General features: G+C 40.2%; 1 protein-coding gene and 2 pseudogenes across 5 annotated transcripts in view; 1 reads left to right on the forward strand and 2 right to left on the reverse strand.

Moving 5' to 3' along the window:
• The window catches only part of POC5 (POC5 centriolar protein), a 34,503-nt gene extending 20,097 nt beyond the window's left edge, over positions 1–14,406 (reverse strand). For 2 of the 5 annotated variants that reach the window (XM_059418094.1, XM_059418092.1), the window contains exons 1-7: positions 14,259–14,402; positions 12,972–13,017; positions 10,402–10,497; positions 7,186–7,327; positions 5,152–5,238; positions 2,357–2,562; positions 544–720 (exon numbers count right to left, since the gene is read on the reverse strand). In XM_059418094.1, the coding sequence (XP_059274077.1) occupies positions 544–720; positions 2,357–2,562; positions 5,152–5,238; positions 7,186–7,327; positions 10,402–10,485 (696 nt within the window). In that variant the 5' untranslated portion in view covers positions 10,486–10,497; positions 12,972–13,017; positions 14,259–14,402. Of the gene's footprint in view, positions 1–543; positions 721–2,356; positions 2,563–5,151; positions 5,239–7,185; positions 7,328–10,401; positions 10,498–12,971; positions 13,018–14,258 lie in introns of all 5 variants that reach the window. The other 3 variants (XM_059418093.1, XM_059418096.1, XM_059418095.1) reach the window with 3 other exon arrangements.
• Positions 14,407–20,381: 5,975 nt separating this feature from the next.
• LOC132027951 (phosphoserine phosphatase-like) lies at positions 20,382–21,050 on the forward strand (annotated as a pseudogene).
• Positions 21,051–23,173: 2,123 nt separating this feature from the next.
• Positions 23,174–26,192, reverse strand: part of LOC132027585 (uncharacterized) — an 8,303-nt pseudogene continuing 5,284 nt past the window's right edge.

Here is a 26,192-nt window from a genome sequence, read left to right on the forward strand (position 1 = left end):
GTTTAACATGGGGGTAATGCTGGTTCCATGATAATCTCTTAATAACAGTTAGGAAGAAAAAGACTGGGGAAAACAATTAAGTGTCCCAATATTTAGCATGCACTTTTAAAACTTTAAGCACACTCATGGTGGTGACAAAGATTAAATAACCCTGGCATGTTTAATAGGATGAATATATCTTATTTCTATGCATCTGGGTTTTTTTTCTTTTTTGTTTTAAAAAGATTTTATTTATTTGACAGACAGAGATCACAACTAGGCAGAGAGGCAGGCAGAGAGAGAGGAAGCAGGCTCCCCATCAAGCAAAGAGCCAGATGTGGGGTTCTATCCCAGGACCCTGGGATCATGACCTGAGCTGAAGGCAGAGGCTTTAACCCACTGAGCCACCCAGGCGCCCCTCTGTGCATCTGTTTTTGTTTTTTCCAGCTTCTGAAACAATCTTCCCTTTGTATCTCATATGACCTAAATAATCTGTTCCTGGCATTTATTACCTAGCAAGATCTTTATTGCATCTCACTTAAAAAGAAATGTAAAAGTGAAGACCTCATCTTTTCTCCCGATGGAAACTTCATAGGCTTTTTGCAGCTCCTTCAAGCTGTTGATCTGGTTGCACAGTTGTTTTAAGTGTGCTGCATGTTTTTCTTTCTCTTTTTTCATTTCCATTCGGTGCCAGTCAATAAAATTAAGTCTCCATTTGCTTAGTTCAGATATGATGTTTGTCTGAAAAATAAATACACCAGCAATTAAGCAGTTTGTTTAACATTACTTCTTAAAATTACACTGAAATTAAGAAACATTAAAGATAATCAGAACAAGCAATCAACATAAGAGCTATTTATAAAAATCCCTAATGAAAATGTCTTCAACAGCCATGACTGTTGTTCTCAGTTCACATTCGCCATACTAGGGAAATGAATTTTTTTCCTATTTTAAGTTATTTTGTATGAAACCTTGTTGTTCTTTAAAAAAAAACAAACTTCAGGTCTCCTTCACTAGTAAACAGATACTTTGTTTATTCAAGGACTTCAATGTCCATATTAAGATGGCTCAGGGAAAGCAGAAATGTAGGCGTATGGCTGAGGCTCAGCCATAGGACTGGGAAATTACTTAGATAGAAGTGGATAGTGGAAACCATGGGACTGATGCTTTCTTCCTTGAAATCATTTATCACAAAGGACATTGTACAACAAACTGCTGAATCTGACCCCTTTTCACTCTACTGACTGGCATAAGTAAAAATACCCAAAAATTATGTTATCAAAGAAACTAGGTAACAATATGATTATCTGAACCTAGAACAAATTAAATGACTGGGAGTGGCTACTCCACTGAACTCACACCATGATTAGAAGGATGAAACCTGTTCCACAGGGGAAAAATGGTAACAACTATAATGAAAGATTATTTCTAAAATTTATAGTTTTAAGTAGTAGAGAAATGTAAATGCCATAGAACTCTCATGACCATAATTTCACTGTGAATGTGAAATCAGTTGTCTCAAACTATGTTTCAGAAAAACTGTCATTTTCTGCATTATATAGTAAATAGCAGAAAAAAAAAAAGAAAAGCCATTTCTGTAATACTTTGTTTTATTTAGAGGCCAATAATATCACTAAAATAATCAGATTTTGTAGTCTTAGCAGTTACACACCGTGATTGCTCAAAGCAGCTATAAAATGAATACACGTTGCTAAAATTGGATCTTGTGTTTCCTACAAAAGGAGACATTTCCCTTCTTCACAGCTATGATATGGTCAGGCTTCACTAGGTGTCTGTGTCACACATAGGCTGAGTCCTTAAAAACATCTGAGAAATCCAGTGGAAACCCATAGTAGCTCTTTCTACTGAAAAGTATGCTATTCAAAATGTGGGTCCTGGACTCACAGAATCACCTGGGAGCTTGTCAGAAACGCATATTCTCAGGGCCCTGGTCAAGACCTGCTGAACAACAAGCTGCTGCTTAACACAATGAGCCGTATGGATAATAAAGACTGAGAAATACAGATTTAAAACACTGGACTGATCGGGGCGCCTGGGTGGCTCAGTGGGTTAAGCTGCTGCCTTCGGCTCAGGTCATGATCTCAGGGTCCTGGGATGGAGTCCCGCATCGGGCTCTCTGCTCAGCAGGGAGCCTGCTTCCTCCTCTCTCTTTGCCTACTTGTGATCTCTCTCTGTCAAATAAATAAATAAAATCTTTAAAAAAAAAACAAAACACTGGACTGATCTTCTCAGGAACTCTTTAGTTTTTAATTCTTTTCACAAAATCTTTCGATTCAAAGAAAACAGTGAGTAGTGGGATCACAAGCAGAACTGTTATCCTACATATTAAACAACTGTAACTGAACAAGTGTAATACCTTAAGCCCTGAACTCCAAAGATCCAGTACATTTTCCATCTTCTGAAGGTTTTCATCTGAAATAAGAAAATCGCTCACAACGATTTCATGGACGTCTGCATGACTAGAAATAGACGCTGGTGAGGAAGAGTCACCTAAGAGGTTAGAGCTGAAAAAATCCATGACAGGGTGTGAGGGTTTCCTTGGTGACGACACTGGCGATGACCCTGGAGAAGAAGGAAAGGTATTGTGGTCAGGCTGGAGGATGGATAACCCAAATGTAAGGAGTTCTAATGGAGGGTGACATGTCAATTACTCACCGAGGTGGAGTAAAATGCAGAGAAATGACCTCTCAGTGTACTTACTTTTAAATTGCACTTAGGCTGAAATTAATACTGTAATTTTAGTCCTGTCACTGATTGAGGACTGACAAGCATGAGATGCCTCCTACCCTCCCTCCCCAAAATGACCTCTGTCCCAATCAAGGATGCTTCATATATCCAGTTCCAGTGTGAACTGAAGGTATTATCATCTGCATCATCATATCAACATTTACTAAATGCTTACTATCTTCCTGTAATAAAAGTGTTGTAAAGATGTGCTCTCCTAATACATGCTGGTCTGAGAGACAGGCATTATTATCTCCACTTCACTGATGAGGAAACAGGTTCAGAAAGGGTTAAGCAACTAACCAAGGTCCCAGTGGTTGTATACAGGTCATTACTACTTTATGTAAAACACTGGTATGTGTTTTAACACGACTAAAATTCAACTCTCTAAGTAGAAAGAGACTAGTACATACTAGTACAGATAATAAGATAATCAGTTGTAAGGCACACTGTTGGCCTTCAACATATGGGTGAAAATATGTACATATATATGCATACATATAGGTCTATATATGTATATATGGATATCCATAAGGATATTAAGGATATATCCATATATCCATAAGGATATCCATATATACAATACATACACATAATTCCCACCCTCTGCCCCTATACATGGTGGAAGCGGGGGGATAGAGGGATGGGTGAAAGAGCCAGAAGAACTGGCATCTCCTTTTAAAAAGCAAAAAATAGAAAAGGTTACTCTTTTATCACATGTGCATGCTGGAATTAGAGACTATTTATCATCATTTCTCACATACTTCAGTTTTGTTATGAGGGTCCTAACAACCAAGATTAAAAGCCCTCCCTATCTTCCTTAGTGAATGAGATGAGTCAAACAAAGATAAGGCTAGTACAGAACTTGTTACTTAAAAGTAAATCAAGAATTCTTTGTGAAAGGGAAAGTCATTCCCTATTATATATTTTTACATAAACAATTTATCAACAAATGGTTTATGCTAGTCAAATATGAGATACTACCTACCTATTCTGAAGAATAATCCCAAAGAATAAAAGCAGAGTGACAAAGTATGTGAATGTTTTCTTTCACTAGATTTCACCAAGATCAGGACTTGTGGGAAATGTAAGAGGCTCTGCTTTTTATTTTTTATTTTATTTTTTTACCTTTTAAAAAAGATATTTATTTATTTATTTATTTGACAGAGAGAGAGAGAGAGCACGAGTAGGCAAAAAGACAGGCAGAGGGAGAGGGGAAGCAGAATCGCCACTGAGCAGAGAGCTCGATGCGGGGCTTGATCCCAGGACCTGAGCCGAAAGCACAGACTTAACCCAATGAGCCACCCAGGTGCCTCTTTATTTTTTATTTTTAAACATATATTCACTTTTAAAAAATAGAATCACATAAATGAAGAACTTGAAATGTCCCCCAGGGATTACACTGCCCAAGCCTTTTATTTACAAGTGAGAAAACTAAAGGGTAAAGATACTTCTTATGCGATGGCTTAAATGGCCCATACATTATATAACATTGAGTCACAGGGCAAGGAAAATGTTCTATTTTAATTATTTTAAAACATTCTGTGTCAAAGGAAAAGTTTCAGTCTGGGGCTAGTATCCTTTTATAACCGCTGTAACACTTGCTCCTCTCACCTTTCAACAAAGAAAAGCAGACTTCAGGCTGAATACAACACATTCACCAGCGGTATTCAATCAAAACTTAATCATTGTGTTTTAGTTTCATTTATTTTTACCACTTTTTTTTTTCAAAGATTTTTATTTATTTATTTGACAGACAGAGATCACAAGTAGGCAGAGAGGCAGGCAGAGAGAGAGAGAGGAGGAAGCAGGCTCCCTGCTTGAGCAGATAACCCAATGCGGGGCTCGATCCCAGGACTCTGAGATCATGACCTGAGCCGAAGGCAGAGGCTTCAACCCACTGAGCCACCCAGGTGCCCCACCACTGTTTTCTTTTATAAAAAGGGCATATTAAGAGTTTTATAATCAGCAATGGCACATACAAATTTTCCTTTAAATGAATTTAAGCAAAAAATGAATATATCTGAAGAAAAAACACAAAAAGATAGAACAAGTGGTATGAAGATAGGACAAAAATCATATACAAATGCCTGAATGTTGGGAAATAACGCACTGGTTCATGAAAACATTTAAATGGGCCAAACTCTCTGACATCCCAATAATTCTTCTAAAGGATTTGCCCTCTAACCTAGCAATTTTAAGAAAGGATGCCACACACTGTAACAGATTAACCTGTCTTAATTGTAGTATTTTGGAATTTTATGAAATTATTTTAAACAGTTATTAGTTAATAAATTAGCAACAGCAACATTTAAAAATCCTGCCAATAAGTAATATGCTGAAATTATTCCCCTTACTACACAAATGTTTTTCACCAAACCACACAATGTCATATATTAATAAAAAGAAGCTAAGGAAAAGTCATACCATCTGTCTTTGAATGACTTGAAATATTTAAGTCACATCCTTTTCCAACTTCCATCCTTGTTTCTCTTACAACAGGGCTATTTCCTGCTGAAAAGAAAATTAAAAAAATTTTTTTTATTAAACCAAACAACTCTCATATTAAATGCCTAAATGCACATCCCTAATTTAAGAAGGTAACAGTATCTAAGATTTTAGAACAAGCAAAATACAACATGCTGGGGGATGAGGAACACTAAGTCAAAGAATAAGAAGAAAGAAAAAAATCTGAGACTAGAAAACATCTTATTGTACTATCAGGAAGCTCAACTTTACCCACCAAATGCAGATGAAAGATAATTCAGCCTACTATAGCATTCAATTCATACTAAGAGACTAAGTGGATAAATGGCATTAGAACTTGGAAAAAGCTGTGCTATATTATAACACAGGTATTTCCAGGTGCCTGCTGCTCTTCACTAGTTGTAATGAAACAAAAATGACAGCGGTTCCCCCAGAACAGAGACTACCTCACTTCCACCTTAGGAACCCTCACTCAATATATGGTGAAAAGAAAACAGGAAAACTTCACAAGGATGGCTGTGTTTGAGGCTTATATATACTTTACCAACCTCCACATAGCCTTAAACCAAGCAACAGCAATACCAAGAGGAGAAAATGGGATGATAAATTTATAAATTCTAACCAAGTCTATGTGTGAATTGGGATATCTAAATTCACTGCATGTTGTATGCTTAGATCTCAAACTCTTTGTGAAAAAGGCAGAGTATTAATGAATAAATACTATCTTGCACGCTAGAAAAGAACAGGTCTTGAATCCCAAGTGATGACCCTGAAAGGCTGGAGCTGGGGCAAGGAAAGGAATCCTAAATTGTGTCACTGGGAACAATAGTACAGTAGTAGGGCAGCCAGTGGAAAAGGAAACAAGATTTTGGTGATCACAAAAAGGGTAGAGACACAGAAGGCAAACACATGGATTGATCATTAAACATTTTATGACAGTAGGCAGCACTTTGGGTTTGCTCAGCAGGAACTACAGGCTGAGGTACCCAGTGTAATCAAAACATGGTCAAGATCACTGATGAAGAATGAATAAATCCCAGGGTCCGATCTCTTGAAATCAGTTAAAATTTTGGGCAGAAAATGTTCAGTGTTAGAATGTTTAGTGTTAGGTTCTGGTCCTATTTGATGATCCAATGCAATAGGCTGAAGACTGAAGAGCAATGAAAATTCCATGTCTGCAGAGGGAGAGGAACCAAATACCAGGGCTGTAATTTCCCATAAGCCCACAAGCCCGCTGACTCTGAGTAGGCTGTGTCCTGTACCTTCAAGGAGAGATCCTTGGAGTTATGACTATTTTTCGTAACTGCCCATTGCCAGGCCCATCTTAGGAGGGCTTTCTGTGCCCTTTTAAGGAATATTTACTTAGGGTGAACTGTTTCGGATCTTGTACTTTACTGAATACGGAATGGATAGGTGAAAGGAGGTTTATCCTCTTTTTTCCACCTTCCATTCATCTATCAATATACTTCTTGGTATGTATTAGCTTTCAATTCTGTTCCTGACATAGTCCAAAATGGGTTCATCTTTGTGGTGATAATCCAAACAGTCTTCCATACTCACAAAAATGCTGCCGACAAAGTCCTAGCAATGGTTCATAAACTTAGAAGGTTCTGAGGGTTACCTATCTTTAATTTGGGGCCTTGGGCAATTAGTTTCCAAAATAACCCTGGTATATAACCGACTGGAGTAAGTAGAGATGCAGTATATTCCACTGAGCAATATATAATGGCTACCATGTTGCTTTAACACTATTGTTTTTCATAAAAGTAATAGGCCAACAAAGTTCATATAAAAATCCAGCTGTCATATAAGAGCCAAGAGTAACATTAAAATGGAAAAAGTTCCCCCCAGATGATAGTGATACACAGGACTGAGAAGAATCACTGGAGAAGCATTTTTGCAATCCTAGGTCAACAGCATTAATGAGCTCAGTAACATCTTAAATTAAGAGATATCTTTAAAAATATACATAACCTTGATTATGAAGAATATTATCAATTATAGTAGGAACCCGCACATCTGGCACCACTTCTCCTTTAGAATGACATGGCTGTAGAGCACCTGATTCAATGTTTGGGGTCACGATAGTGTAACGAAGCAGTTCTTCATATTCTTCCTATGAGAAGCCAAGGACAAAGAATGTATTACAATAGTCACAATGGATATTCAGGCAAAGAACAATAAGGCCCAATTAAAAATGTTCTCTACTTCAGTTCTCAAAATAGTATTCCCATGTCATAAGGAATGTGTATTTTCTTAAAAACAGGACAAATCCAACAAGTAAACCTACCCAGATTGCTTCCAGTGATAGGACCTTAGTACACAGATTCCTTCAGTATGTCAATTTAGCAATGGTGACACAAAGGTAACCTAGAGTAGGTGCCTGAAGCCAATCAGCAGCTCCAAGGCAGAAGAGCCCTCCCTCCAAGGCAGCTCCTTGCAGGTGGGCAGAGACATGGTTAGCCAAATGTCTGCTTTTCGGAAACCTAGTTTGAAGATGTTCCTCCCAAAGACTCCACAATAGGACAATCTAGGGATGAAAAGGAGTTGGATCGTGGCTTTCTGACAGCCACGATCCAAAAACAGCCACTCAGCAACAACCCTGAGTCTCTTTTCACAGCATGGAAAGAGTATAAGGGAAATATTGGAAGAGAACAAATACTGAAGATAAAAAGAGAACATGAATGCAAACCTGTTCCACTCTAGCTGCTGACACCTTCAGGGCACATGAGAAAGGAGTGATAAAAAATAGAGGAGACAAAGTGTAGACCTTATGCAAATATTCCTTAGGTTTAAAAAAAATTAGAATTTCCTAACACAGATACTTAGCTATTTCTTTACCCAAATCAGAAAAGGATACCTGTGAAGTAAAAAATATAGTGGAACTTAGTCTCTATTCACAAGGGGTTGGTCATAATGTAACAAATATTCCTACTAAAAAGGAGTCATTTCTAAGAGTCTTATGCACAGACCCAGAGAATATCTTTGTATTATAAAACTGGGGGGAAGGTTTTCAAGAATGTTAAATGTTATTATTCTAAAGGATTATTTTGTATTAATTTTTCTCCATAAGAAGTTGTTTAGCTCAGATAGAGAACTATCATCTTATTAGTCATAACTGTTTTATTATTTGGATTCACCTTCAGTTTGAAGATAACCAATGGTCAAAGCTACCTCTTTGAAGGGTCCTAATCAATACCTGAAGTGAATTAAGTGAATTCTGTCTAGTATTTTATATATATATATATACATATATATATATAAAATATGTAAATATATAAGAAATATTTTATTTATTTATTTGACAGAGAGAGAGAGAGAGAGAGAGATATCACAAGTAGGCAGAGAAGCAGGCAGAGAGGGAGGGGGATGCAGGCTCCGGCTGAGCAGAGAGCTCTATGTGGGGCTCAATCCCAGGACCCTGAGATCGTAACCTGAGCTGAAGGCAGAGGCTTAACCCACTGAACTAGCCAGGCACCCCGTAATGGGTTATTTCTTATTTAAGGATCAAAATTAATCAATATTGGGCACCTGGGTGGCTCATTCGTTAAGCCTCTGCCTTTAGATCAGGTCCTGATCCGAGGGTTCTGGGCTTAAGCCCTGCTTCGGCCTTCCTGCTCATCGGAGAGCCTGCTTCTCCCTCTTCTCCTGTTTGTGTTCCCTCTCTTGCTGTATCTCTCTCTGTCAAATAAATAAATAAAATCTTTAAAAAATAAAAATAAATTAATCAATATTGTCTTTCTATTCTGGAGATTTATTCTTTTGATGTACAGCTTTGTCTCCTGACAAAATGACAACCTGGGAACTCACAAAGTGTTTACATTTTTTAAAAGGTTTACAATATCTGGGTTTTTTCCCCCACCAGCAACAAGCTATTCTTAGTCATTAGCTGAGTGTCCCACAATTCAACTCAATTCTGACACTATCCACTGCAGATAGCAGCAGATTCCACAGAGTAAGGGCTCAGTGCCATAAGACTTCACCTCCCCCAATCTCAGACACTAGTAGCAAGCCCAAGCCTTCCTGGAGCTCAGGGTGGGTAGGTCTAAAAGTTCCAACTCTCTAAACATGTGGTTGACTCCTCAGCAACCAGGGGGGTGCAAAAGTCACCTTGTAGTGTAACACATTTATCACTCTCATTATTTAAGAAATTTCAAAGGTTTTTGACATTGTGTGCCAAAAACAGGGATGAGGACCAAAATGTATTTATTATAAATCGTAATATCAAAAGTATAAATGAGTTAATCAATTCTTTTCTAAAGGAAGTCTGGAAAAGTTAGAGATAAAAACTTCAGGAAAGCACTGTTACCTTAAAAGACAGTACTAGGTAGAAGTACATCCAAACGGAAGGCAAGGATGAAACATGTACCTAACAATTCCAGACTACTTTTACCCTAATAAAAAGTCACAGCTATTTTTTCAATAGCTTCCAATTTCTAAATCTGTAATTTCAATTAAAGGAACACATATGTTTCATAAAATATCTTCTTAAAACTTTTCTCATATTACAGTGTCAAAAACAACTTACTCTATTGAAGCATAAACATAACATCCAGTTTTCCCCTTGTAACTGATAGAACTATAAAATGCAAGCTATGTATCAGCTCTCACACTTAAAAATCTACTCTAGTAATCTGAATCCACATTTCCAATAATAAATAAACATTTAGAAATAAATGTAAAAGAGTTCATTAAAAAACCACACCATTTATCTGTCACCATCCAGGTCCCACGCAGCAGAATGTGCTGAACGTTGTAGCAACAGGGATTAGAACCTCGAGTAGAACACGAAGGAATCTAAGTCCCCAGAACTCTGGGTGGTTTGATATTATACTAATTTGCATTAAAGTGAAAGCAGCATTCAGAACAGAGACTTATACTGAGAAAACCTTCAGAAAAAAGTTTCTTGAAATTTCCAGCTTCTCTCATTGTGCTGTTTGAATCTTTTGCATGAAAAGTGAAGAGTTCATGACTATTTTCTGAAAGGTTCAAACAATGTAAGGTATGTGTGTCCCAAAGTCTGTGAATTCTTGGCATCTGATATTATTATAATTTGTTATACACTATATATAAAACATAATTATAAATGTAAATGGCATGAATAAGGGAAAAATGTATTCCTAGTTTTCCCTCATATTGTCCCTTGTTTAAAATAGAGAAGTCACGACAAATTTAGACATGTCTTCCTACCTGAAGATCTGAAGAGACAGAACTGCCCCGCTCAGAGTCATTCTGTAAAACGGGAAGTGAGCCTTTCTCCTCATCTGATGACATTCTACACAAACACTACAACATAATAGAAAATCACTTGATATTTAAACTAAAATAACATGTTCTCTACATATACCCACATCCTATCCTGTAAATAATAATCCCGTGAAATGTTAAAATCACTCAACATATTGAGCACCCACAAATAATTTTTAAAAAAAAGTAAAAGACTCAATTCCCAACAGCAGTGAGTTTTTAATATAGTCAAGAAGATGACACAAATCTATGAAAGGTTAAAGAGAAATGGGAGCTTGTCAGACATATCCACAATGGGGTCTGCTGAGAATAGATAGCGATCACTGTACTTTTTTTTTAAAGATTTTATTATGTATTTGAGAGGGAGAGTTAACAAGAGAGAGTACATGAGGTGGGGCGGCGGGGGGTGGGGGGAACAGAAGGAGAAGCAAGAGCTTCGTGACTCCTTGCAGAGCAGGGAGCTGGATGCAGGGCTCGATCCTGGGACCCTGGGATCATGACCTGAGATGAAGGCAGATGGTTAACCAACTGAGCCACCCAGTGTCCAATGATCAACGTTCTTGAGCAATGTGTGGCAATCTGTGTGCTGTATGTTTTCCTGTAAGATAACTGTGCAAATGCTTTTGTGCAAATGCTTTGCTTGAGAAACTTAACATTTGGGAATATTTTAAGAAAAGCAAGACTGTACAGAACAATAGATTCCTACATGCCACAGAAAAATTGTTAAAAGCCCTAACCAAAAAAATAAAATTTCTAGTAAACAAATTATTTAAAGGACAAGTAGTGAGGCAGCTGGGAGGCTCAGTTGGTTAAGTGTCTGAATCTTGATTTGGAATCAGGTCATGATCTTGAGGTCCTGGGACTGAGACCCATGTTGGGCTCTGCGCTCAGCGTGGAGTCTCCTTGGGATTCTCTCTCCCTCTTTCCCCCCCTACTCTCCCTGCTTGTTTGGGTTCTCTCTCTAAAATAAATAAATAAATCTTAAAAAAAAAATAAAGGACAAGTAGTGACTATTCAAACTATCTGAACACAGTTATACGGAAGACAATGGTGAGGAATGTAAGATGAAAAGTCCTGTTCTCATGGATTATAATCTGTAGAGACAGCCAGACATACATAAAATACAAATGATTAACCAAAAAAAAAAAAGCTAGTACACCAAAACAACAGAGAAGTACAAAGTAGGGAGGAAAGAGTAGCTATTTTTCATGGGGTAGGATCATGATGGTGAAGAAGTGGAATGGAAAGAGAGTAGGTTTTCATGGAAAAGATGAACCAGGTATTGAGATCTAACAGATTAAAGCTGTGAGGATGTGCTAGGCATTCGAGCAGCAGAAGCAGACACAGAGGCATGGGCGTGTATGCCAGGAACATAAGTGGTTTGTAAGGCTGAAGCAAAGACTGCAGAGCAAGACTTGGCAAAGGACTGAATAGGCAAGGAAAGGGGCAGCCAGAACATGGAAGATCATGATCATGTCAGGTCAAAAAAAATGTGTTTTTTACCTTAGAGAGGTAATGCAATGTTTTAAACAAGTGATGACATGATTAGGCTTGTATTGTAATGTCGGCAGCTTCCAGATGTCTGGTTTGGTAATCAGACAGATAATAGTGCCACTCTCCAAGGCAAGAAATGTAGGAAGGTAAGCAGGTTGGACAGAGGACAATGGGTTCAGTATCAGAGGAGTTGGGTGTGAGGCATCTGAGACAGGAAGTGTAGCTTTAGATATGCAGGATATGGCCCCAACCATTACACTATACACCAGGGACTGCCATTCACAAGGGCTACAATGTGAATGGTGCTTTCTGGAGTTAAGCAGTGAGGGAGCTCTGTCCTGGAGGTACAGGGTAGAGATCAAGTTTGAGGAATCATCAGCATAATGGGAAATACTGAACATGGGAGAGGATAAGATCACGTATAAAAAGGAGTGTCAGAAAGAGTTCTTATTCTGAGGTCCATACACCCAAATTATATGCAGTATTTTTAGAATAAATGCATATGTGTATTTTTCTAGTAAGAGGATCCTTAGCTTTTTTTAAAAAAATATTTTATTTATTTGTCAGAGAGAGAGAGAGATAGAAAGCACAAGCAGGGGAAGCAGCAAATAGAGAGAGAAGCAGGATTCCCACTGAGCAAGGAGCCTGATGTGGCACTTGATCCCAGCACCCTGGGATCATGACCTGAGCCAAAGGCAGCCGCTTAACTGACCGAGCCACCCAGGTGTCCTGAGGATCCTTAGCTTCTAATATGTGTTCAGAGGGGTCTATAACCCTAACAAAGTTAAAGGCCTACTACAGTAGTGGAAGGAGATTAAAAACTAGAAACACTAACATTTAGTGTTTCTAATTCAGCTCTTCTAAGAGAAGAGCCAGACAGAAAAGGAAGTCAGAGTGGTAGAATTATCAGAAAGAAAAGCATCATAAAAACTTGGGGAAGGGAATGCTTAGTCAGATGCCAAAGAAAGATGAAAATTGGGGTCTCCTGAATACTGCAGTAAGAAGTTGCAGACATTTACCTGAACAATTTCAGTGGAAGGTGAAACAGGTCTCAATCACAGCAGCCTGAAAAACAAATGAAATAAGAAAATTCAGGTAGAAAAGTCAGATACGGGGAAAAGTACAATATTAGAAAGGAAACATGGGCTGGGATTCGTTCATGAAAACTTAACTTTATTCATTATTACTGTGTACACACCTGGTAAGTAAACTAAGTCGCAGCATGGCTGTCTTTAGTTAAGCCAATTAGGGAGGATAAAATAAGCACACACACACGCCCAGCAAGGAAGGGCTGCTTTATGGACGTCAAATCCACCACCCTGGTAACCTGGTTAATTTCTATATTCATTCACTTCTTTCAGGATGTATTCGCATGCCCTATAGACAGCAGGAGTGGAGGTGGGCTGGTGCCGATTATTCAATAAAGAAATAAGTTGAAAAGTTGGGTCAGAATTCAAAAAGAGTCTCTGAATAGACACTGAAGCCACAAAACAACTACTGTATTTTTGGAAAATAGGACATTAGGCCTTCCATCCGCCCTGCTTTGATGCCAGCAAGGTACGACAGTTTCTTTGAAACTCTACAACCGCAGCATTTTCTTACTGTTTCTAGGTTCAGAAAGGAGAAAAATGAAGCTTGCTTTAATGGGTGGCAGATGTGAATCAGTTCACTAAATTTCCAATCTTTTCTAACCCAAGATACTAGAAACCACGAGATAAGAAGTTCTGGGTACTTCTCGATTGCCAGAGAAATCAAAGTACGTCTTGGTAAATACCTGGCTGCTAAGGAAAGAGGGGTCCAGGAATTCAAATGTAACCCCAAGAGACAGGAAGAGTGAATTAATGTGCAAGCTGGCAGCAGGGTGACGTCCCCGCGCTCTTCACCCATCTTAGCTGCAGTAGAGGAGATACGCCAGCCCCGCCCCACGTAAGGGACTAGAAGCAGAGGACACCAGGTGTGAAATTCTGGAAGGGCTGGAAGTTCTCTTCGATACCTTCTTTCCCACCGTGGTTTGAATCACACTTTTAAAAAAAGCGTTAGCCATGGTTACTTTTCCCCTTACGTTTTAAATGACCGGAACCTATGGCGATAGGAACCGCTATACTTCAAGTACCCCTCACTCCTGTCCTCTGTTCCCGGACCCCTCGGAGGGGGAAACGTCTACACCTTGCGACCCGCAGAAGAGCACAGAGCCCACGTCTCGGGGAAGACGCCACCGGCTCCGTACTGAGTCCCGGGAGCGGAAACCGGAGCCGAGGCACTTTCAACCCCACTCCACTCCCTCCGTCGGGGGCGCCGCTACCCACCGTCGCGGCTCTCCACAAACCCAGACGCCTGCCTCCCCTTCTCGCCGCGTCGTAGCCGAAACAACAGCGGTAAACCGGCTCCCTTGGCAGCGACCTGACAGTTTCAAACTGCAGAGAGGAATAAAAGACGGCCCTGTGCATTGGCCCCGAACTTCAGCAACCTGGGATTTGATTGGTCCCGGACTTGGGGGCGGGGCTCTGGACCGCTGTGAGGGGAGACGCGGGCATTAGGTTACTTAGGGAGAGCCGTGCTCCCGGCGCAGGCGTGTAACGAAGGGGCGGGCTCTTAGGGAGCCCTGCCCTGCTTCTGAGAGCTAAGCACTGCGCGTGCTCAGTTTCCGACTGCGGCTGCGACTGAGGCGGTTATGGGAGTGGTTTTGATTAGAGGATGGCAAGCTGGGCTCAAGTCAGCCAGGGCGGTATGTTGTCAATTTTCGATAGTACCCGAGGCCAGTGTGTGTGGTCCTCGTGCATAAGAATCATCTGCGTCCATAATGTCCTGCAACAGAATCACTTGGAGGTGCTTTTTCTGCCCCCCCCCCCCCGCCTTGATTCCTTCCGTCTTAGAGCCAGGGAATCTGAGTTTTTTTTTTTTTTTAAAGATTTTATTTATTTATTTGACAGAGAGAAATCACAAGTAGATGGAGAGGCAGGCAGAGAGAAAGAGAGGGAAGCAGGCTCCCTGCTGAGCAGAGAGCCCGATGCGGGACTGGATCCTAGGACCCTGAGATCATGACCTGAGCCGAAGACAGTGGCTTAACCCACTGAGCCACCCAGGCGCCCCGGAATCTGAGTTTTTAACAAAGACTACCATTGATTTCGATGCAGGGTTCAGCGGACCATGATTTAAGAAACTGCTGGACTAGGTTTTACTAATAACCTCATGGGTGTCAAATTGCAAGTCGGACCCTTCTGGCGAAGTGATTATGAATCCTGTAATAATCAGGTCATAATTATATCCTGGCTCTATCGCCTATTAGGTCACCTTGGATAATGCTACCCACATAATAGGGCTGTAGGAAGATTAAATGAGTAAATATATCTAAAATACCTACCACACAATATCAGAACTACTAGTCTTTCAACTTGTATTAGCAACAGATGTGGTTAAAGGTATCTTAATGATGAGGGAGCAGGAGGCTGGCTGAGGACAAAGCAAGAGCTGGCGCCTTGCACCCCCCCCCCATCCACTCCCCTCCATATGTGTAGCATTCCTCAGGCACCCCTGACTGCCATAAAATGATAAATAGTTAACTTGCTGAGATCACAATCCTGCAAGACAGGAGTCTCCCTTGGTTTGCAAATGTCCTTGAGATTACAACAAAGAAGTTACCTTATCAATAGCCCAATTTCCAAAGACACAGAACTCAGTTCCTCAAGCCCTAATGTCACCCTCCCCTCCATAAAAAACCGAAGGAGGCGGAGGTAGAAGGAAAAGTAAATAAAGTTAAATTTCTTCTAAACCTAAATCTCATTAACAAGGATGCTTGATAGCAGGAATGTAACATTCCACCAGACTTCCAATTGTCTTTACTTGATAGCAACTAAGCCTTCAATATCCTGATAGTATTCTTTGCCCCAACAGCCCTTCTGAACACCCCTTTGTCCTCACCTACCTAACTCCTGTGTATATAACCAACCACTCCTCACAACCCGGGGCAGCCGCATCTCCGCCTGCCCACGGGCCCTGTCCCCGTGCTCTAATAAATCATGTTTTGCACCAACGACGTCTTAAGAATTCTTTCTTTAGTCGTCGGCTCCGAACCTCCTCACCCCACCGAACCTGACTTAGGTTCTGGGACTTCATCATTAGGATCCAGGATGCAAAGGATGCGCCTCAATCTGGAGATCAAATAATGAGATCTGGGTGAGTTTTCAGACTCCCTTTGTTACCTGGAGGGCGAGGTATCTGGATTTTTTTTTATTTGTTTGTTTCTGTAGATAAAAATGGCAAAACCTGGGTCTCATCTTCCTACCTGTTGGTAGAACAAGACCTCTACCAATGAGGAAGAGCAGGCAGTTTCTCTGGCACAAGCTATGCTTGTGTTCCAACCCCAGGCCCTTCTATACCATGGTTATTATAAACAGAACACATTCCTACTAATGCGTATGAATTCATAACTGGTTGAGATTGGTGTTTTTTAATTGAATTGCCACCTGGTGATTGCATACACTGTGATCATTACTGATGCACTTATCCTTTTGCTCTCCCGCCACTTTGGCTCCATGTTGCTCTTCTTTGTCTTCTCTCTTTTAGGGGATAGATTTTGTAGAAAACCACTGGTTAAGACATCTCTATTCTTCTGTGAAGCTACAGAGAAAGAGACCAAACCTAATCTGGATGTTATGAATTTGAAACTCATTCTTTTCCTAAGCTTCTTAGAGAAGGGAGAGGAGGGAGTTGGAGAGAGAGAATCAAGCACCCACAAACTCACAGTAATTAAGTTGCCAGCTTGAACCCTCCATAATTATTCATTCAAGAACATTTATTTAACATTCATCATATGCAAAATGTTTTGTTGGTGCTAGGAATACAGTGGTAAACAAAATATACACAGTCTGCCCTCATGGAATTGGGAACCCACACATGTGAATAAAAAATTATGAGTTATGTTTGAAGAAAGGGGAAATCAAGAAATGGCTATTTGAGAACATACATTTAAGCTGAGACCTGAGGATGAACGAGTAAAGACCTTATTTTATCTAATAAATATACATGTGTTACTATGTTCTGGGCACTCTACTCATTAACTCATTTAATCCTCAGATTTTCTCTTTAATATAGATGTTATACCCATCCTTGTTTTACAAATATGAAAACTGAAGTTCAGAGAATTTATGTGACTTGCCTAGGATCACACAGCCAATAAGAACAGAACTGGTGTTCCAATCGAGGTAGTCCAGACTCTAAAGTCCATGTTTTTAATCACTCAGTATGTTCTGTTGAGAACAACCTGGTAGTTATGGATTGAATGGCGTCCTCCAAAAAAGATATTCAAGTCCTAATCCCTAGTATTTGTGAATATGATCTTACTTAGAAATAGGGTCTCTGCAAATGTATTCAAGTTAAAATGAGGTTGTTCTGGATTGGGGGAGGGTCTAGTCTCCAAAAGCTAGTGTCTTTATAGGAGAAAGAGATACATGGAAGAAGATGGAGGTGTTACTGAGAATCAGTTGGAAAAGAAAGTTCAGTTCTGTTTTATTTTATTTTTTAAAAAGATTTTATTTATTTATTTGAAAGAGAGAAAGGGAGAACACACGCAGGGGGAGCAGCAGAGGCAGAGGGAAAAGCAGGCTCCCCACTGAGCAGGGGATCATGACCTGAGCTGAAGGCAGACACTTAACCGACTGAACTATGGCGCTCAAGAAAAGTTCAGTTTCAGATATGCTGTCTGAAATGCCTAGAAATGCAAAAGCACTGTCCATTAGGCCATTTAACATACATGTCTCGAGCTCAGAAGAGACCAGGACTCAGAGAAATAAACTGGAGTGGCTTTGCATAAACATCTGTAGAGGACTTCAGAATGACTCTACTTCTTCATCTCTCCCATATCAATGTCCTTTACCATGCCCTCTCATTAATGGCCGTTGGGATGTTAACAAACATGATGGAAGCCAAGGCTTTGAAGACACTTGTGTGATTGGCTTGGCTTTATTCTTGCCCTCTTTTATGATCATGGGAACATCCCTAGCCTAGTCAGTTGGAGATGAAAGACAAGTATATTAGACTTGATGGGCCTGGTCATCCCAGTGGAGGTCTTCTGAGATCAATCTATAGCCAGGGGACACCCAGACAGTACTTAAGTGCAGTCAAAGATGGCGGGAGCACCAGGCCAGTTTGCAGAGTGTTGAGCTCAATGAACATTGACTGCTGAAAGGCACTGTGTTTTGGGTGGTGTGTTATGTAGATTTACCCTGTAAGAGATAACGGATAAGATGCAGTTTAAAGCTGAGAACCTAGATGAGAGAGCCTTGGGGGGTGGGCAGGGAATGGGGAGAGGAAGGTGAACAGAAAAGAAGGTTCAGAATGGAATCCTGGAGTCAGGTAAAGTTTAGGAATTGGTATCAGTGGAGGAGCAACAAAGGAGACCAAGAAGGAGGGGCCAGAGAAGTGGGAGGAGAACCTGGAGAGGCTTCAGTAAAATGGCAGTGAAGTGACTGATGAGTTTGACAATATGGAGGCGTTTCCATGGGCCCTAAACTCTGAACCTCTGCTCTAATAATCTTTCATCTTTTAATCATCACCGTTTTAGATTCGGCCATTGTTGAGTTTGGCTTGCATTGCTTCTATAGTTGCATGTCTTTGTATCTTTTTTCTACAATTTACCCTTCACAATAGCGACAAATTATCTTCTTAAAAGAACATTGCATTGCATGTCTTCTTCCTCTAAAATCTTCTGTGGTGTTATATAGCTTTTGAAGCCCTCCTAAACTTGGAAGATCTAGGCTAGAGTCTTTAAATTGTTCGTGTACGAGGTGTACAACTTTAGGAAAGCTTTATATCTTTCATGAGCCCAAGCCTTGTTTTTTTAAAGTTGAGAAAATAATAGAACCTCTCAAAACTAAATCTGAACCTGAACCTGAACCTGAACCTGAATCAACTATCTACCTACGAAAATTATTCCCTCTTGAAGCTGGGGAGATGTCCACCTGGTTAGATTACATGTGCCGGTCTACTTTTCAGTTAAGTGAGGCAATAGAATATGTCTGGAAGTGAAATGTACTACTCCCTGAACTGGTTTTTAAGACTTTAGTTATGTTTTTTCTGAGCCTTCTGCTTCCCCACTGTGTTGAATGATCATGTGGAATAAAACTCCTTTGCCAATTCTGTAATATTAAAAAAACATGTTTTTTCCCTTAAAGTCACTGTATTTTGGGGTCAGTCTGTTACAGCCATCACTCTAATATCACTTCTAGGTGGGTATAGATGGATATATGATGCTGTTGAGAGGTAACATATGTGAGATTACTTAGAAATTTTTTTAAAGTGAGGCAAAATCACCATAGGGTTTGAATTCATAACCTTTTCCAAGAAGTCAGCAGGAAGCTTTTCTGGCTCTCGTTACCTGTTGGGAACACTTAGTATTTGTGGTGGCAGGAGTTGAAATCCATGTCATTTTTGCTAGACCTGGTTTAGGAGATTGATTTGAAACTCGTTTCTTTTTCAGGTCATCCCTAATTCATCTAAAAGGGCTTCTGTCTCCTTACCCTATGATTTGTTTAGCTGGACATTCCTCAACCTGAGAATCTTTAACACTAATGACTTGTCCTAGGGTAGCAACTGTAATTTAGCCCATCACTGTGATTTTATGGAGAAAAAGCAATAAGGTCTAGAAAGAAATAGATTTGTTTTTCTTTAGTTGCAAATCTGGGTCCACTCCCTGGCCCTTTTATTGCAGAAGGGTGTTCATTTCTTAGCTTCCTCATCAGCCTTCTTTTCTTCCTAATTACTTAACGATTCATCCTGGACCCTCTCCATTAGCATCCTCTCGCCATGTAAAATCTTCCCTACCCTTAAGATTTCTTTTTCTGGGGTAAAACCATCTAGGTCTAACTGCAAGAGGCAGGATTAATTCATTTTTCAGAGAACAAGGTTAGTGAGTCCCACTGATGTTTTGAGTGCTACACAGATGCTTTATTCTTGGGTCTTTAGGGGTTCTGAGATGGGTTTGCAAATCAGGGTAATTCAGCCCGGTGATAAGAATCTATGCCAGTGGAGTCTAGGATTGCACATGCAAAAGCTACCAGAAGCCACTGCACTTATCAACAGATTTCATATGATTGTTCAGTAAAAGCTCTGCAGGTCTGCACGGGTCACCTCTCTTGGGATTCTGGGACTGAACCTCAGAGCCAGCCATGGGCCCCCTGCAATCTGGGGGTTACAGCTGCAGAAGCCCAGGAGGTGGGAGGTGGAAGGTGAGAGGTGGTGGGGGGAGGGTGGGGAGGAGCCCAGGAAGGAGCAGCAGCCCGGGCTCCTGCTCTTGCCCAACCCACAAAATCTCTCATGAAGAAGTTTGTAGTCAGAACTTGACACTACATTTTTAGTCAGGAAAGAAGCAGGAAGAGAAGAGTGTCATCTCCTAGGAATCCAGCCCTGGAGAAACAAGGAAAATTCTTCCAGGGATGGTCTCCCTTTCAGAGTGAGGAAAGAGGAAACCTTTCTGTCCAGCTGATGAAGTGTGTGTTGATGTGGCTAGCACAATCCTCAGAGAAGATGGAATTGGTAAGCTAGCCAAATTCTGTGGAATGACAACGGTGAGCTGTGGGTGGGGCAGTGCCTCTCATAGGGGCCCTCACAGAACTCTTAGCTCCCATCTGGCGCTCCCGGCAGCAGGTGTGAGGCTCATAGTATACACCCCCCCACACCCCAACACATGACTCAGGGCATAAGAGAGCTAGTAGGTTGCCTGCAAGAGTGAAATGTTCAGGTTTTCCTCTTATCTGGTGGCTTTACAAGGATCGTAGAGCATGTTGCTTCAAAGTTCAGTATCGCATAGACCAACATATTTGCCAGTAGGCTGAACTTCTACTTTGATGGTGAATAAGCAGGTTTTGATGAGGCAGCCAACAGCCAAATCTGGTGGGAAAAGAAAAGGTCTTAAACTTGTGAAGGAAAAATCTCATTCGAAGGAAATAGTTACGATTGGAGATGGAGCCACAGACATAGAAGCCTTTCTTACTGCTGATGTTTCCATTACATTTAGAGGAAATGTGATCAGACAACAAGTAAGAGATAAAACAGAATGGTACATCACTGATTTTGTGGAGCTTTTGGGAGAACTTGAAAAATAATATCAATTTTCATACAGTTCTTAACAATTTTAAGGTTAATTTTTTTTAAAGATTTTATTTATTTATTTGACAGACAGAGATTACAAGTAGGCAGAGAGGCAGGCAGAGAGAGAGAGGAGGAAGCAGGCTCCCTGCTGAGCAGAGAGCCCCATGTGGGGCTCGATCCCAGGACCCTGGGAACATAACCTGAGCTGAAGGCAGAGGCTTTAACCCACTGAGCCACCCAGGTGCCCCTAAGGTTAATTTTTAAAAGCTATACAGTTTGAGGGATGTCTGGCTGGCTAGTTGGTAGAGCATGTAATTCTTGATCTTAGGGTCATGAGTTCAAGCCCCATGTTGGATGTGGAGCCTACTTAAAATAAAAAAAATTTTTTTTTAAAGTTATACAGTTTGATACTGTTCACTTACAAGTACCTGTTATAACTTAATAGGTAGATTTGCTACTGTTTTTCTCTACTTCCAAGTAAACTATGGAAAATTGCTTTTTTTAACTGCAGTCCCTATATTGTTATGACAATTAATTATCTGGAGAGTTTTATAATCTGAATTCTTTATTTATTCTCCTAGTTGTATTTTATTTGAAGCCTTTAAAAAGTAGATAGTAACTTAAATACTTTCACTCTTGAGAATATAGGTTAAACAGCTTTTAGTGAACATTGGTTTTCCCTTTGGTAGGTAAATAAAAGTGTATCCATGTAGTAGGAAAAAAAAAAAGAACCTATGCAATTCTAAATTATGCCCCCACTTCCTTCATTCCTTTCTTTTTTATCTTTCCTCTTTTTTCAATGGAGGGAAGGGAAGAGAAGCTAGATACAGCATTTGAAAGCAGATTTGGAACGCTGTGGTAGAACTTGTTTCATCTCCTTGATGGTACCTTTTGTGTAGATTTTTTTTCTTTTTTTTTTCCTGTTTCAGTTTGTGAGGAATTATGCCAATCATTCCACCTCCCATCTATGGACACGTTCCAAAGTTCAGTTGTAAATGTATTGTTTGTAAGTTGAATTGCATCTTTCTGTAGAAAAATGAAAATATTGTAACTCCAAGATCAGTTCAGTTATGATTCTATGATGGGGCTGAAATGTCATTCACAAGCAGTAACATAAAGTAGAAAATAATACCGTCACCATACTAGTGAGTTTGATAAGGAGGAGAAATAATGGGAAATGAACAAGATTTTATTGTGTGTTTATCTTGAATGCTGATGAAAAGGACGTGGTTATAGGAGTGGGTTGTGTGGTGCACCCAGCGGGGGCTAGTGAAAGTGTAATGAACACAGGGAATTGATGGGGTAATGACAGGAGATGAGTAGACACTCAAGGTTAGCGTGAAACCCATCTATGTGAGTGTGCCTGCCGATCTCACACAGGTTCACAACAGGTTCACAAGTTGAAATGTTGGTCTCACTTTATACAGTCTGTGTCTGGATCTTAATGGGTCTCCCATTTCCAAATTTGTTGGAAGATTGGTGAAAGGAGATTGGGATTCCCAGATCATAGCCTCCATTGTGTTGCTTACTACTCAAGGTCTGTCTTTGGTCTGATATTAATTCCCAATATTTATCTCCCTCCATCCCATTGGGTCTTCTGAGTCCCTTGTTTGCATCAAAATTACATGAATGGTTTACTAAAAACCCAGGTTTCTGGGCTCTACCCTCAGGATTTCTGATTAAGCACTCTTAATCAGAAGAGTTGGGATGGAACCCAAGAATTTGTATTTCGAACAAGTCCCCAGGTGATACTGACTCTGTTCCTGGGGCCACACTTTACCCTAGGTCAATCCAGGTCCTCCTCTGGATTGTGAGCAGCATTCTTTCTGGCTCCATCCAAGCTTCAGCCTTCTCCACCCGGTCACAATCAGACATCTCTAAGGCTCTGCTCAGGACCTTCCAAGCTTCCTATCTAGTGCTCTGGACGTTGAAGACCGTTTCTTTCCTAAGTCCTGAGGATACCGTTCCAGATTGAAGACTATGGAGCCCTGTTTTGACAGCTGTCCACCTTAGAGACCTCTGGGGTCTTGGGACTTGGAAGTCTCTTCCCTTCACCCCAGTTCCTGCGATTCTTTGTAGCTGTCTGTAATGTATTCACCCCTCACCCCTGCAAATCCACTCTCTGAAGCTCAGCTTTTTACCCGCTCCTCTGAGCAGCCCTAGGTCCTAATTCATCCTCTTCAAGGGGGGTGTCTGATCCTGAAAGCCAATGTGTGTCACATCCAATAGCTTTCAGCAGATATCTGTTCCCTGCCTCAAAGCTGCGGGTTGTTGAAGCTGTGAAGTGGCTTCCAGGGAGCCAGTCCCCCAGCTTTGGCTCCCCAATCTGTAAGTTTGGATTCTTCCCGTGTACTATCTCATCACTCAGATGGTGACCGTTCTCCTAGGGAAGCATATATTTTGCTATTAGTTGTTACAAAATTCTCCTTAAATAAACCATGGGACCAGGACTACATGCCAATAAAATTTAATTTGATGATATTCAGGAAATTGTGAGGATTTTTCAGATTTTTTTTTTTTTCAGTTTCAAGCCACAGAAGCCTTGAGGTAAAGCCAAAGTCTCTATAGTATTTCTTTTGTTTTGTCCCTACCAACCTATCTTAAAACAGCCTTCCTCTTGACTGGTTTCTGTGAATCACAGGGGCTGGCTCACATGCAGTCACAGAGCATATTCTCAGGTGCCCAGGAACCATCCCCCCGCAACCTTCCTTTTGTTGATGCCTGCCAAAAGAACCTTCAACTTCCACGCCCAGCAAATGTGGCTCTGCTCTCTTGGTCATCTGCCAGACGCACTATCGCTGGCCAGTCTGCTATGGCAAAGATGCTAATGTCTCTGCCACATGTAGTGACACCTGTTGGCAAAGTTGTGAGTGTTCTGCCCTCTTAATGCAGACCCTGACAGTGGCCCTGACTTGATAAAGGCTTCATGGCACCAACTGGTTCTCTGTGAATGGGGGAAGGATCCTTTTATCTCTTACCTTAAGTGTTTTTCCTGGGTTCCAAAGTAGTGCTTCTGGTGTTGTCGGTGATTGGAAAGAATTTTATGAAGGAGCTTTCAGCAGAGACGGCCAGCGGTCTACCAGAGTTCCATTATGTAGAATGAGTTCCAAGAAGTTGCTACCCGAGTATTTAAAACATTTCTGAGCCCTCCCACCCCTCCTGTGCATTCAGTAGAATTACGGAACTAGTTCACCACAATTTCACAATGACAGTTTTGCAGAGCTGATGTGTATCATTTTCAGGCCAAGGAGTTTAAGAAGTAGGTGAGGTGCATCTTCTTTTTCCTTTCTTAGCTCTAAGACCTCAGGGAATGTCAGAATATAGGATGGAAAGAGCCAGAACACCTTGGACTCTTCTATAAGTAAAAAATACATTTTCTTTACATTTAAAAATGATTAAAATGATAAATTATTAAGAACAGTTTGCCACAATTTAAAAAATACATTTCTGTTATTCTAAGCTACTAAATATTTGAGGTTTATGTGTACAGTAGCTAATGTTACTCTAATTAATTCTCATCTCCCTAAATTTGTTCTCCTTTAGGGCTCCATTTCTCAGAACCTTGTTTCAGGTCACACACAGAGTATAGTAGAAGCAACACTCAGAATTCCTTTCTTCTTTTCACATTGGTCCTTGGCAAGTCTTTCTATGGACTTCCTTAATACTCCTTTAAAGACCTTCCTGGAAACAGACTGTTGTTATTACAGAGTAATAGTTAAGCTCACAGGCCCCAAAGAGAGGTTTTTTGGGTTTGAACCTCACCTTTGCCCCTTACTAGCTGTGTGACCTTGGGCAAGTTATTTAACCTCTGTGTGTGTCAGTTGTTTTAAGTGCAAAAACATCGGGTGATAATATTACTTACCTCTAGAGGTTCTTGTGAGGATTCTGCAAGTCAAAAGATGTAGAGTACACGTACCTGGCTGAAATACACATTGCTGTTACACTATTGATAATACTCATATCTCCTCTAGTCACACGTGTGAATCTTGGATAAACAATTGAAATTTGAGCTGAGCTACTTCCTAAAAAATAGTAAAATGCCATATTAATAACAGATGTGATTTCTACTCTGAGAGAAAGGGCATATCCCTACATTTTGGAGTGCTGAACTCCAAAAGTACTTGAGTTATATATCAAGCAATGTGGGAGGCCATTTCACATATTTTGTTCTTAGTGGTTACAAAATTCTGCATAGTTAAATCATGAGACCAGGAATACATTCATGGTAGTTGGGTGATATATAGTGAATCATGATATAGTATTAGTCATTATTATAAATATAATACTGTATTGTATATTTACCTGCAAAGTATAAGAATTATTTTTTAGAATGTTATTTTTTGTCCTTTTGAATTTGTATTAATAAGAAAAAACATATATAAAACCAAGTCAATTAAGTTATTTATCTTCTGAAACACAAGAAGAGAATGACTTTTAAAAAGTGAGATTTTATAGGCTTCCTCAATATTTCTTGATACTGTCTAAGCAAGCTTGATCATAAACCCTTTTTAAAAATGTATAGATTCTGTTAAAATGAAAAAAATAAAAGTTTTTTTTTAAAGTTTTGGGTAGATAGAATTTTATATTTAAAAAGAACTTTGGGAATACCTGGGTGACTCAGTGGGTTAAGCCTCTGCCTTTGGCTCAGGTCATGATCTCAGGGTCCTGGGATTGAGTCCCGTATCAGGCTCTCTGCTCAGCAGGGAGCCTGCTTCCCCCGCCCCCTCTCTGCCTGCCTTTCTGCCTGCTTGTGCTCTCTGTCTGTCAAATAAATAAATAAAAATCTTTAAAAAATAAAAAAGAATTTTGTGTTAGTTATCATTCAGCTTATATGGATCATTATTTCCCCAAGTGAGTGGGCAAGTATTTGAAATTATTTTAATGAAAATTTAAAAGTCATTGGTTTGTTTTCTGTGACATAGTACACTCATCAAATGTATGTAAATACACAGAATTCTAAGAAAAACATATGCCTGTTGTACTCAAGTTTTCACGTCCAAGAGACCACCAAGGAGCCAACACCAATGCAATCGCACAAGGGTTTATTTGGTAAGCTTAAGCTTGGGCCCAAGTGTATCTGACACAGCAGAGTAGGGACTTGGGCCCCGAACCAGATTACAGTCAGAGTTTTTAAAGGCAGAGTGGGGGTGGACTCG

The sequence above is a fragment of the Mustela nigripes genome, chromosome 12 (genome assembly GCF_022355385.1).
Source record: "Mustela nigripes isolate SB6536 chromosome 12, MUSNIG.SB6536, whole genome shotgun sequence".
Taxonomy (NCBI): Eukaryota; Metazoa; Chordata; class Mammalia; order Carnivora; family Mustelidae; genus Mustela; species Mustela nigripes.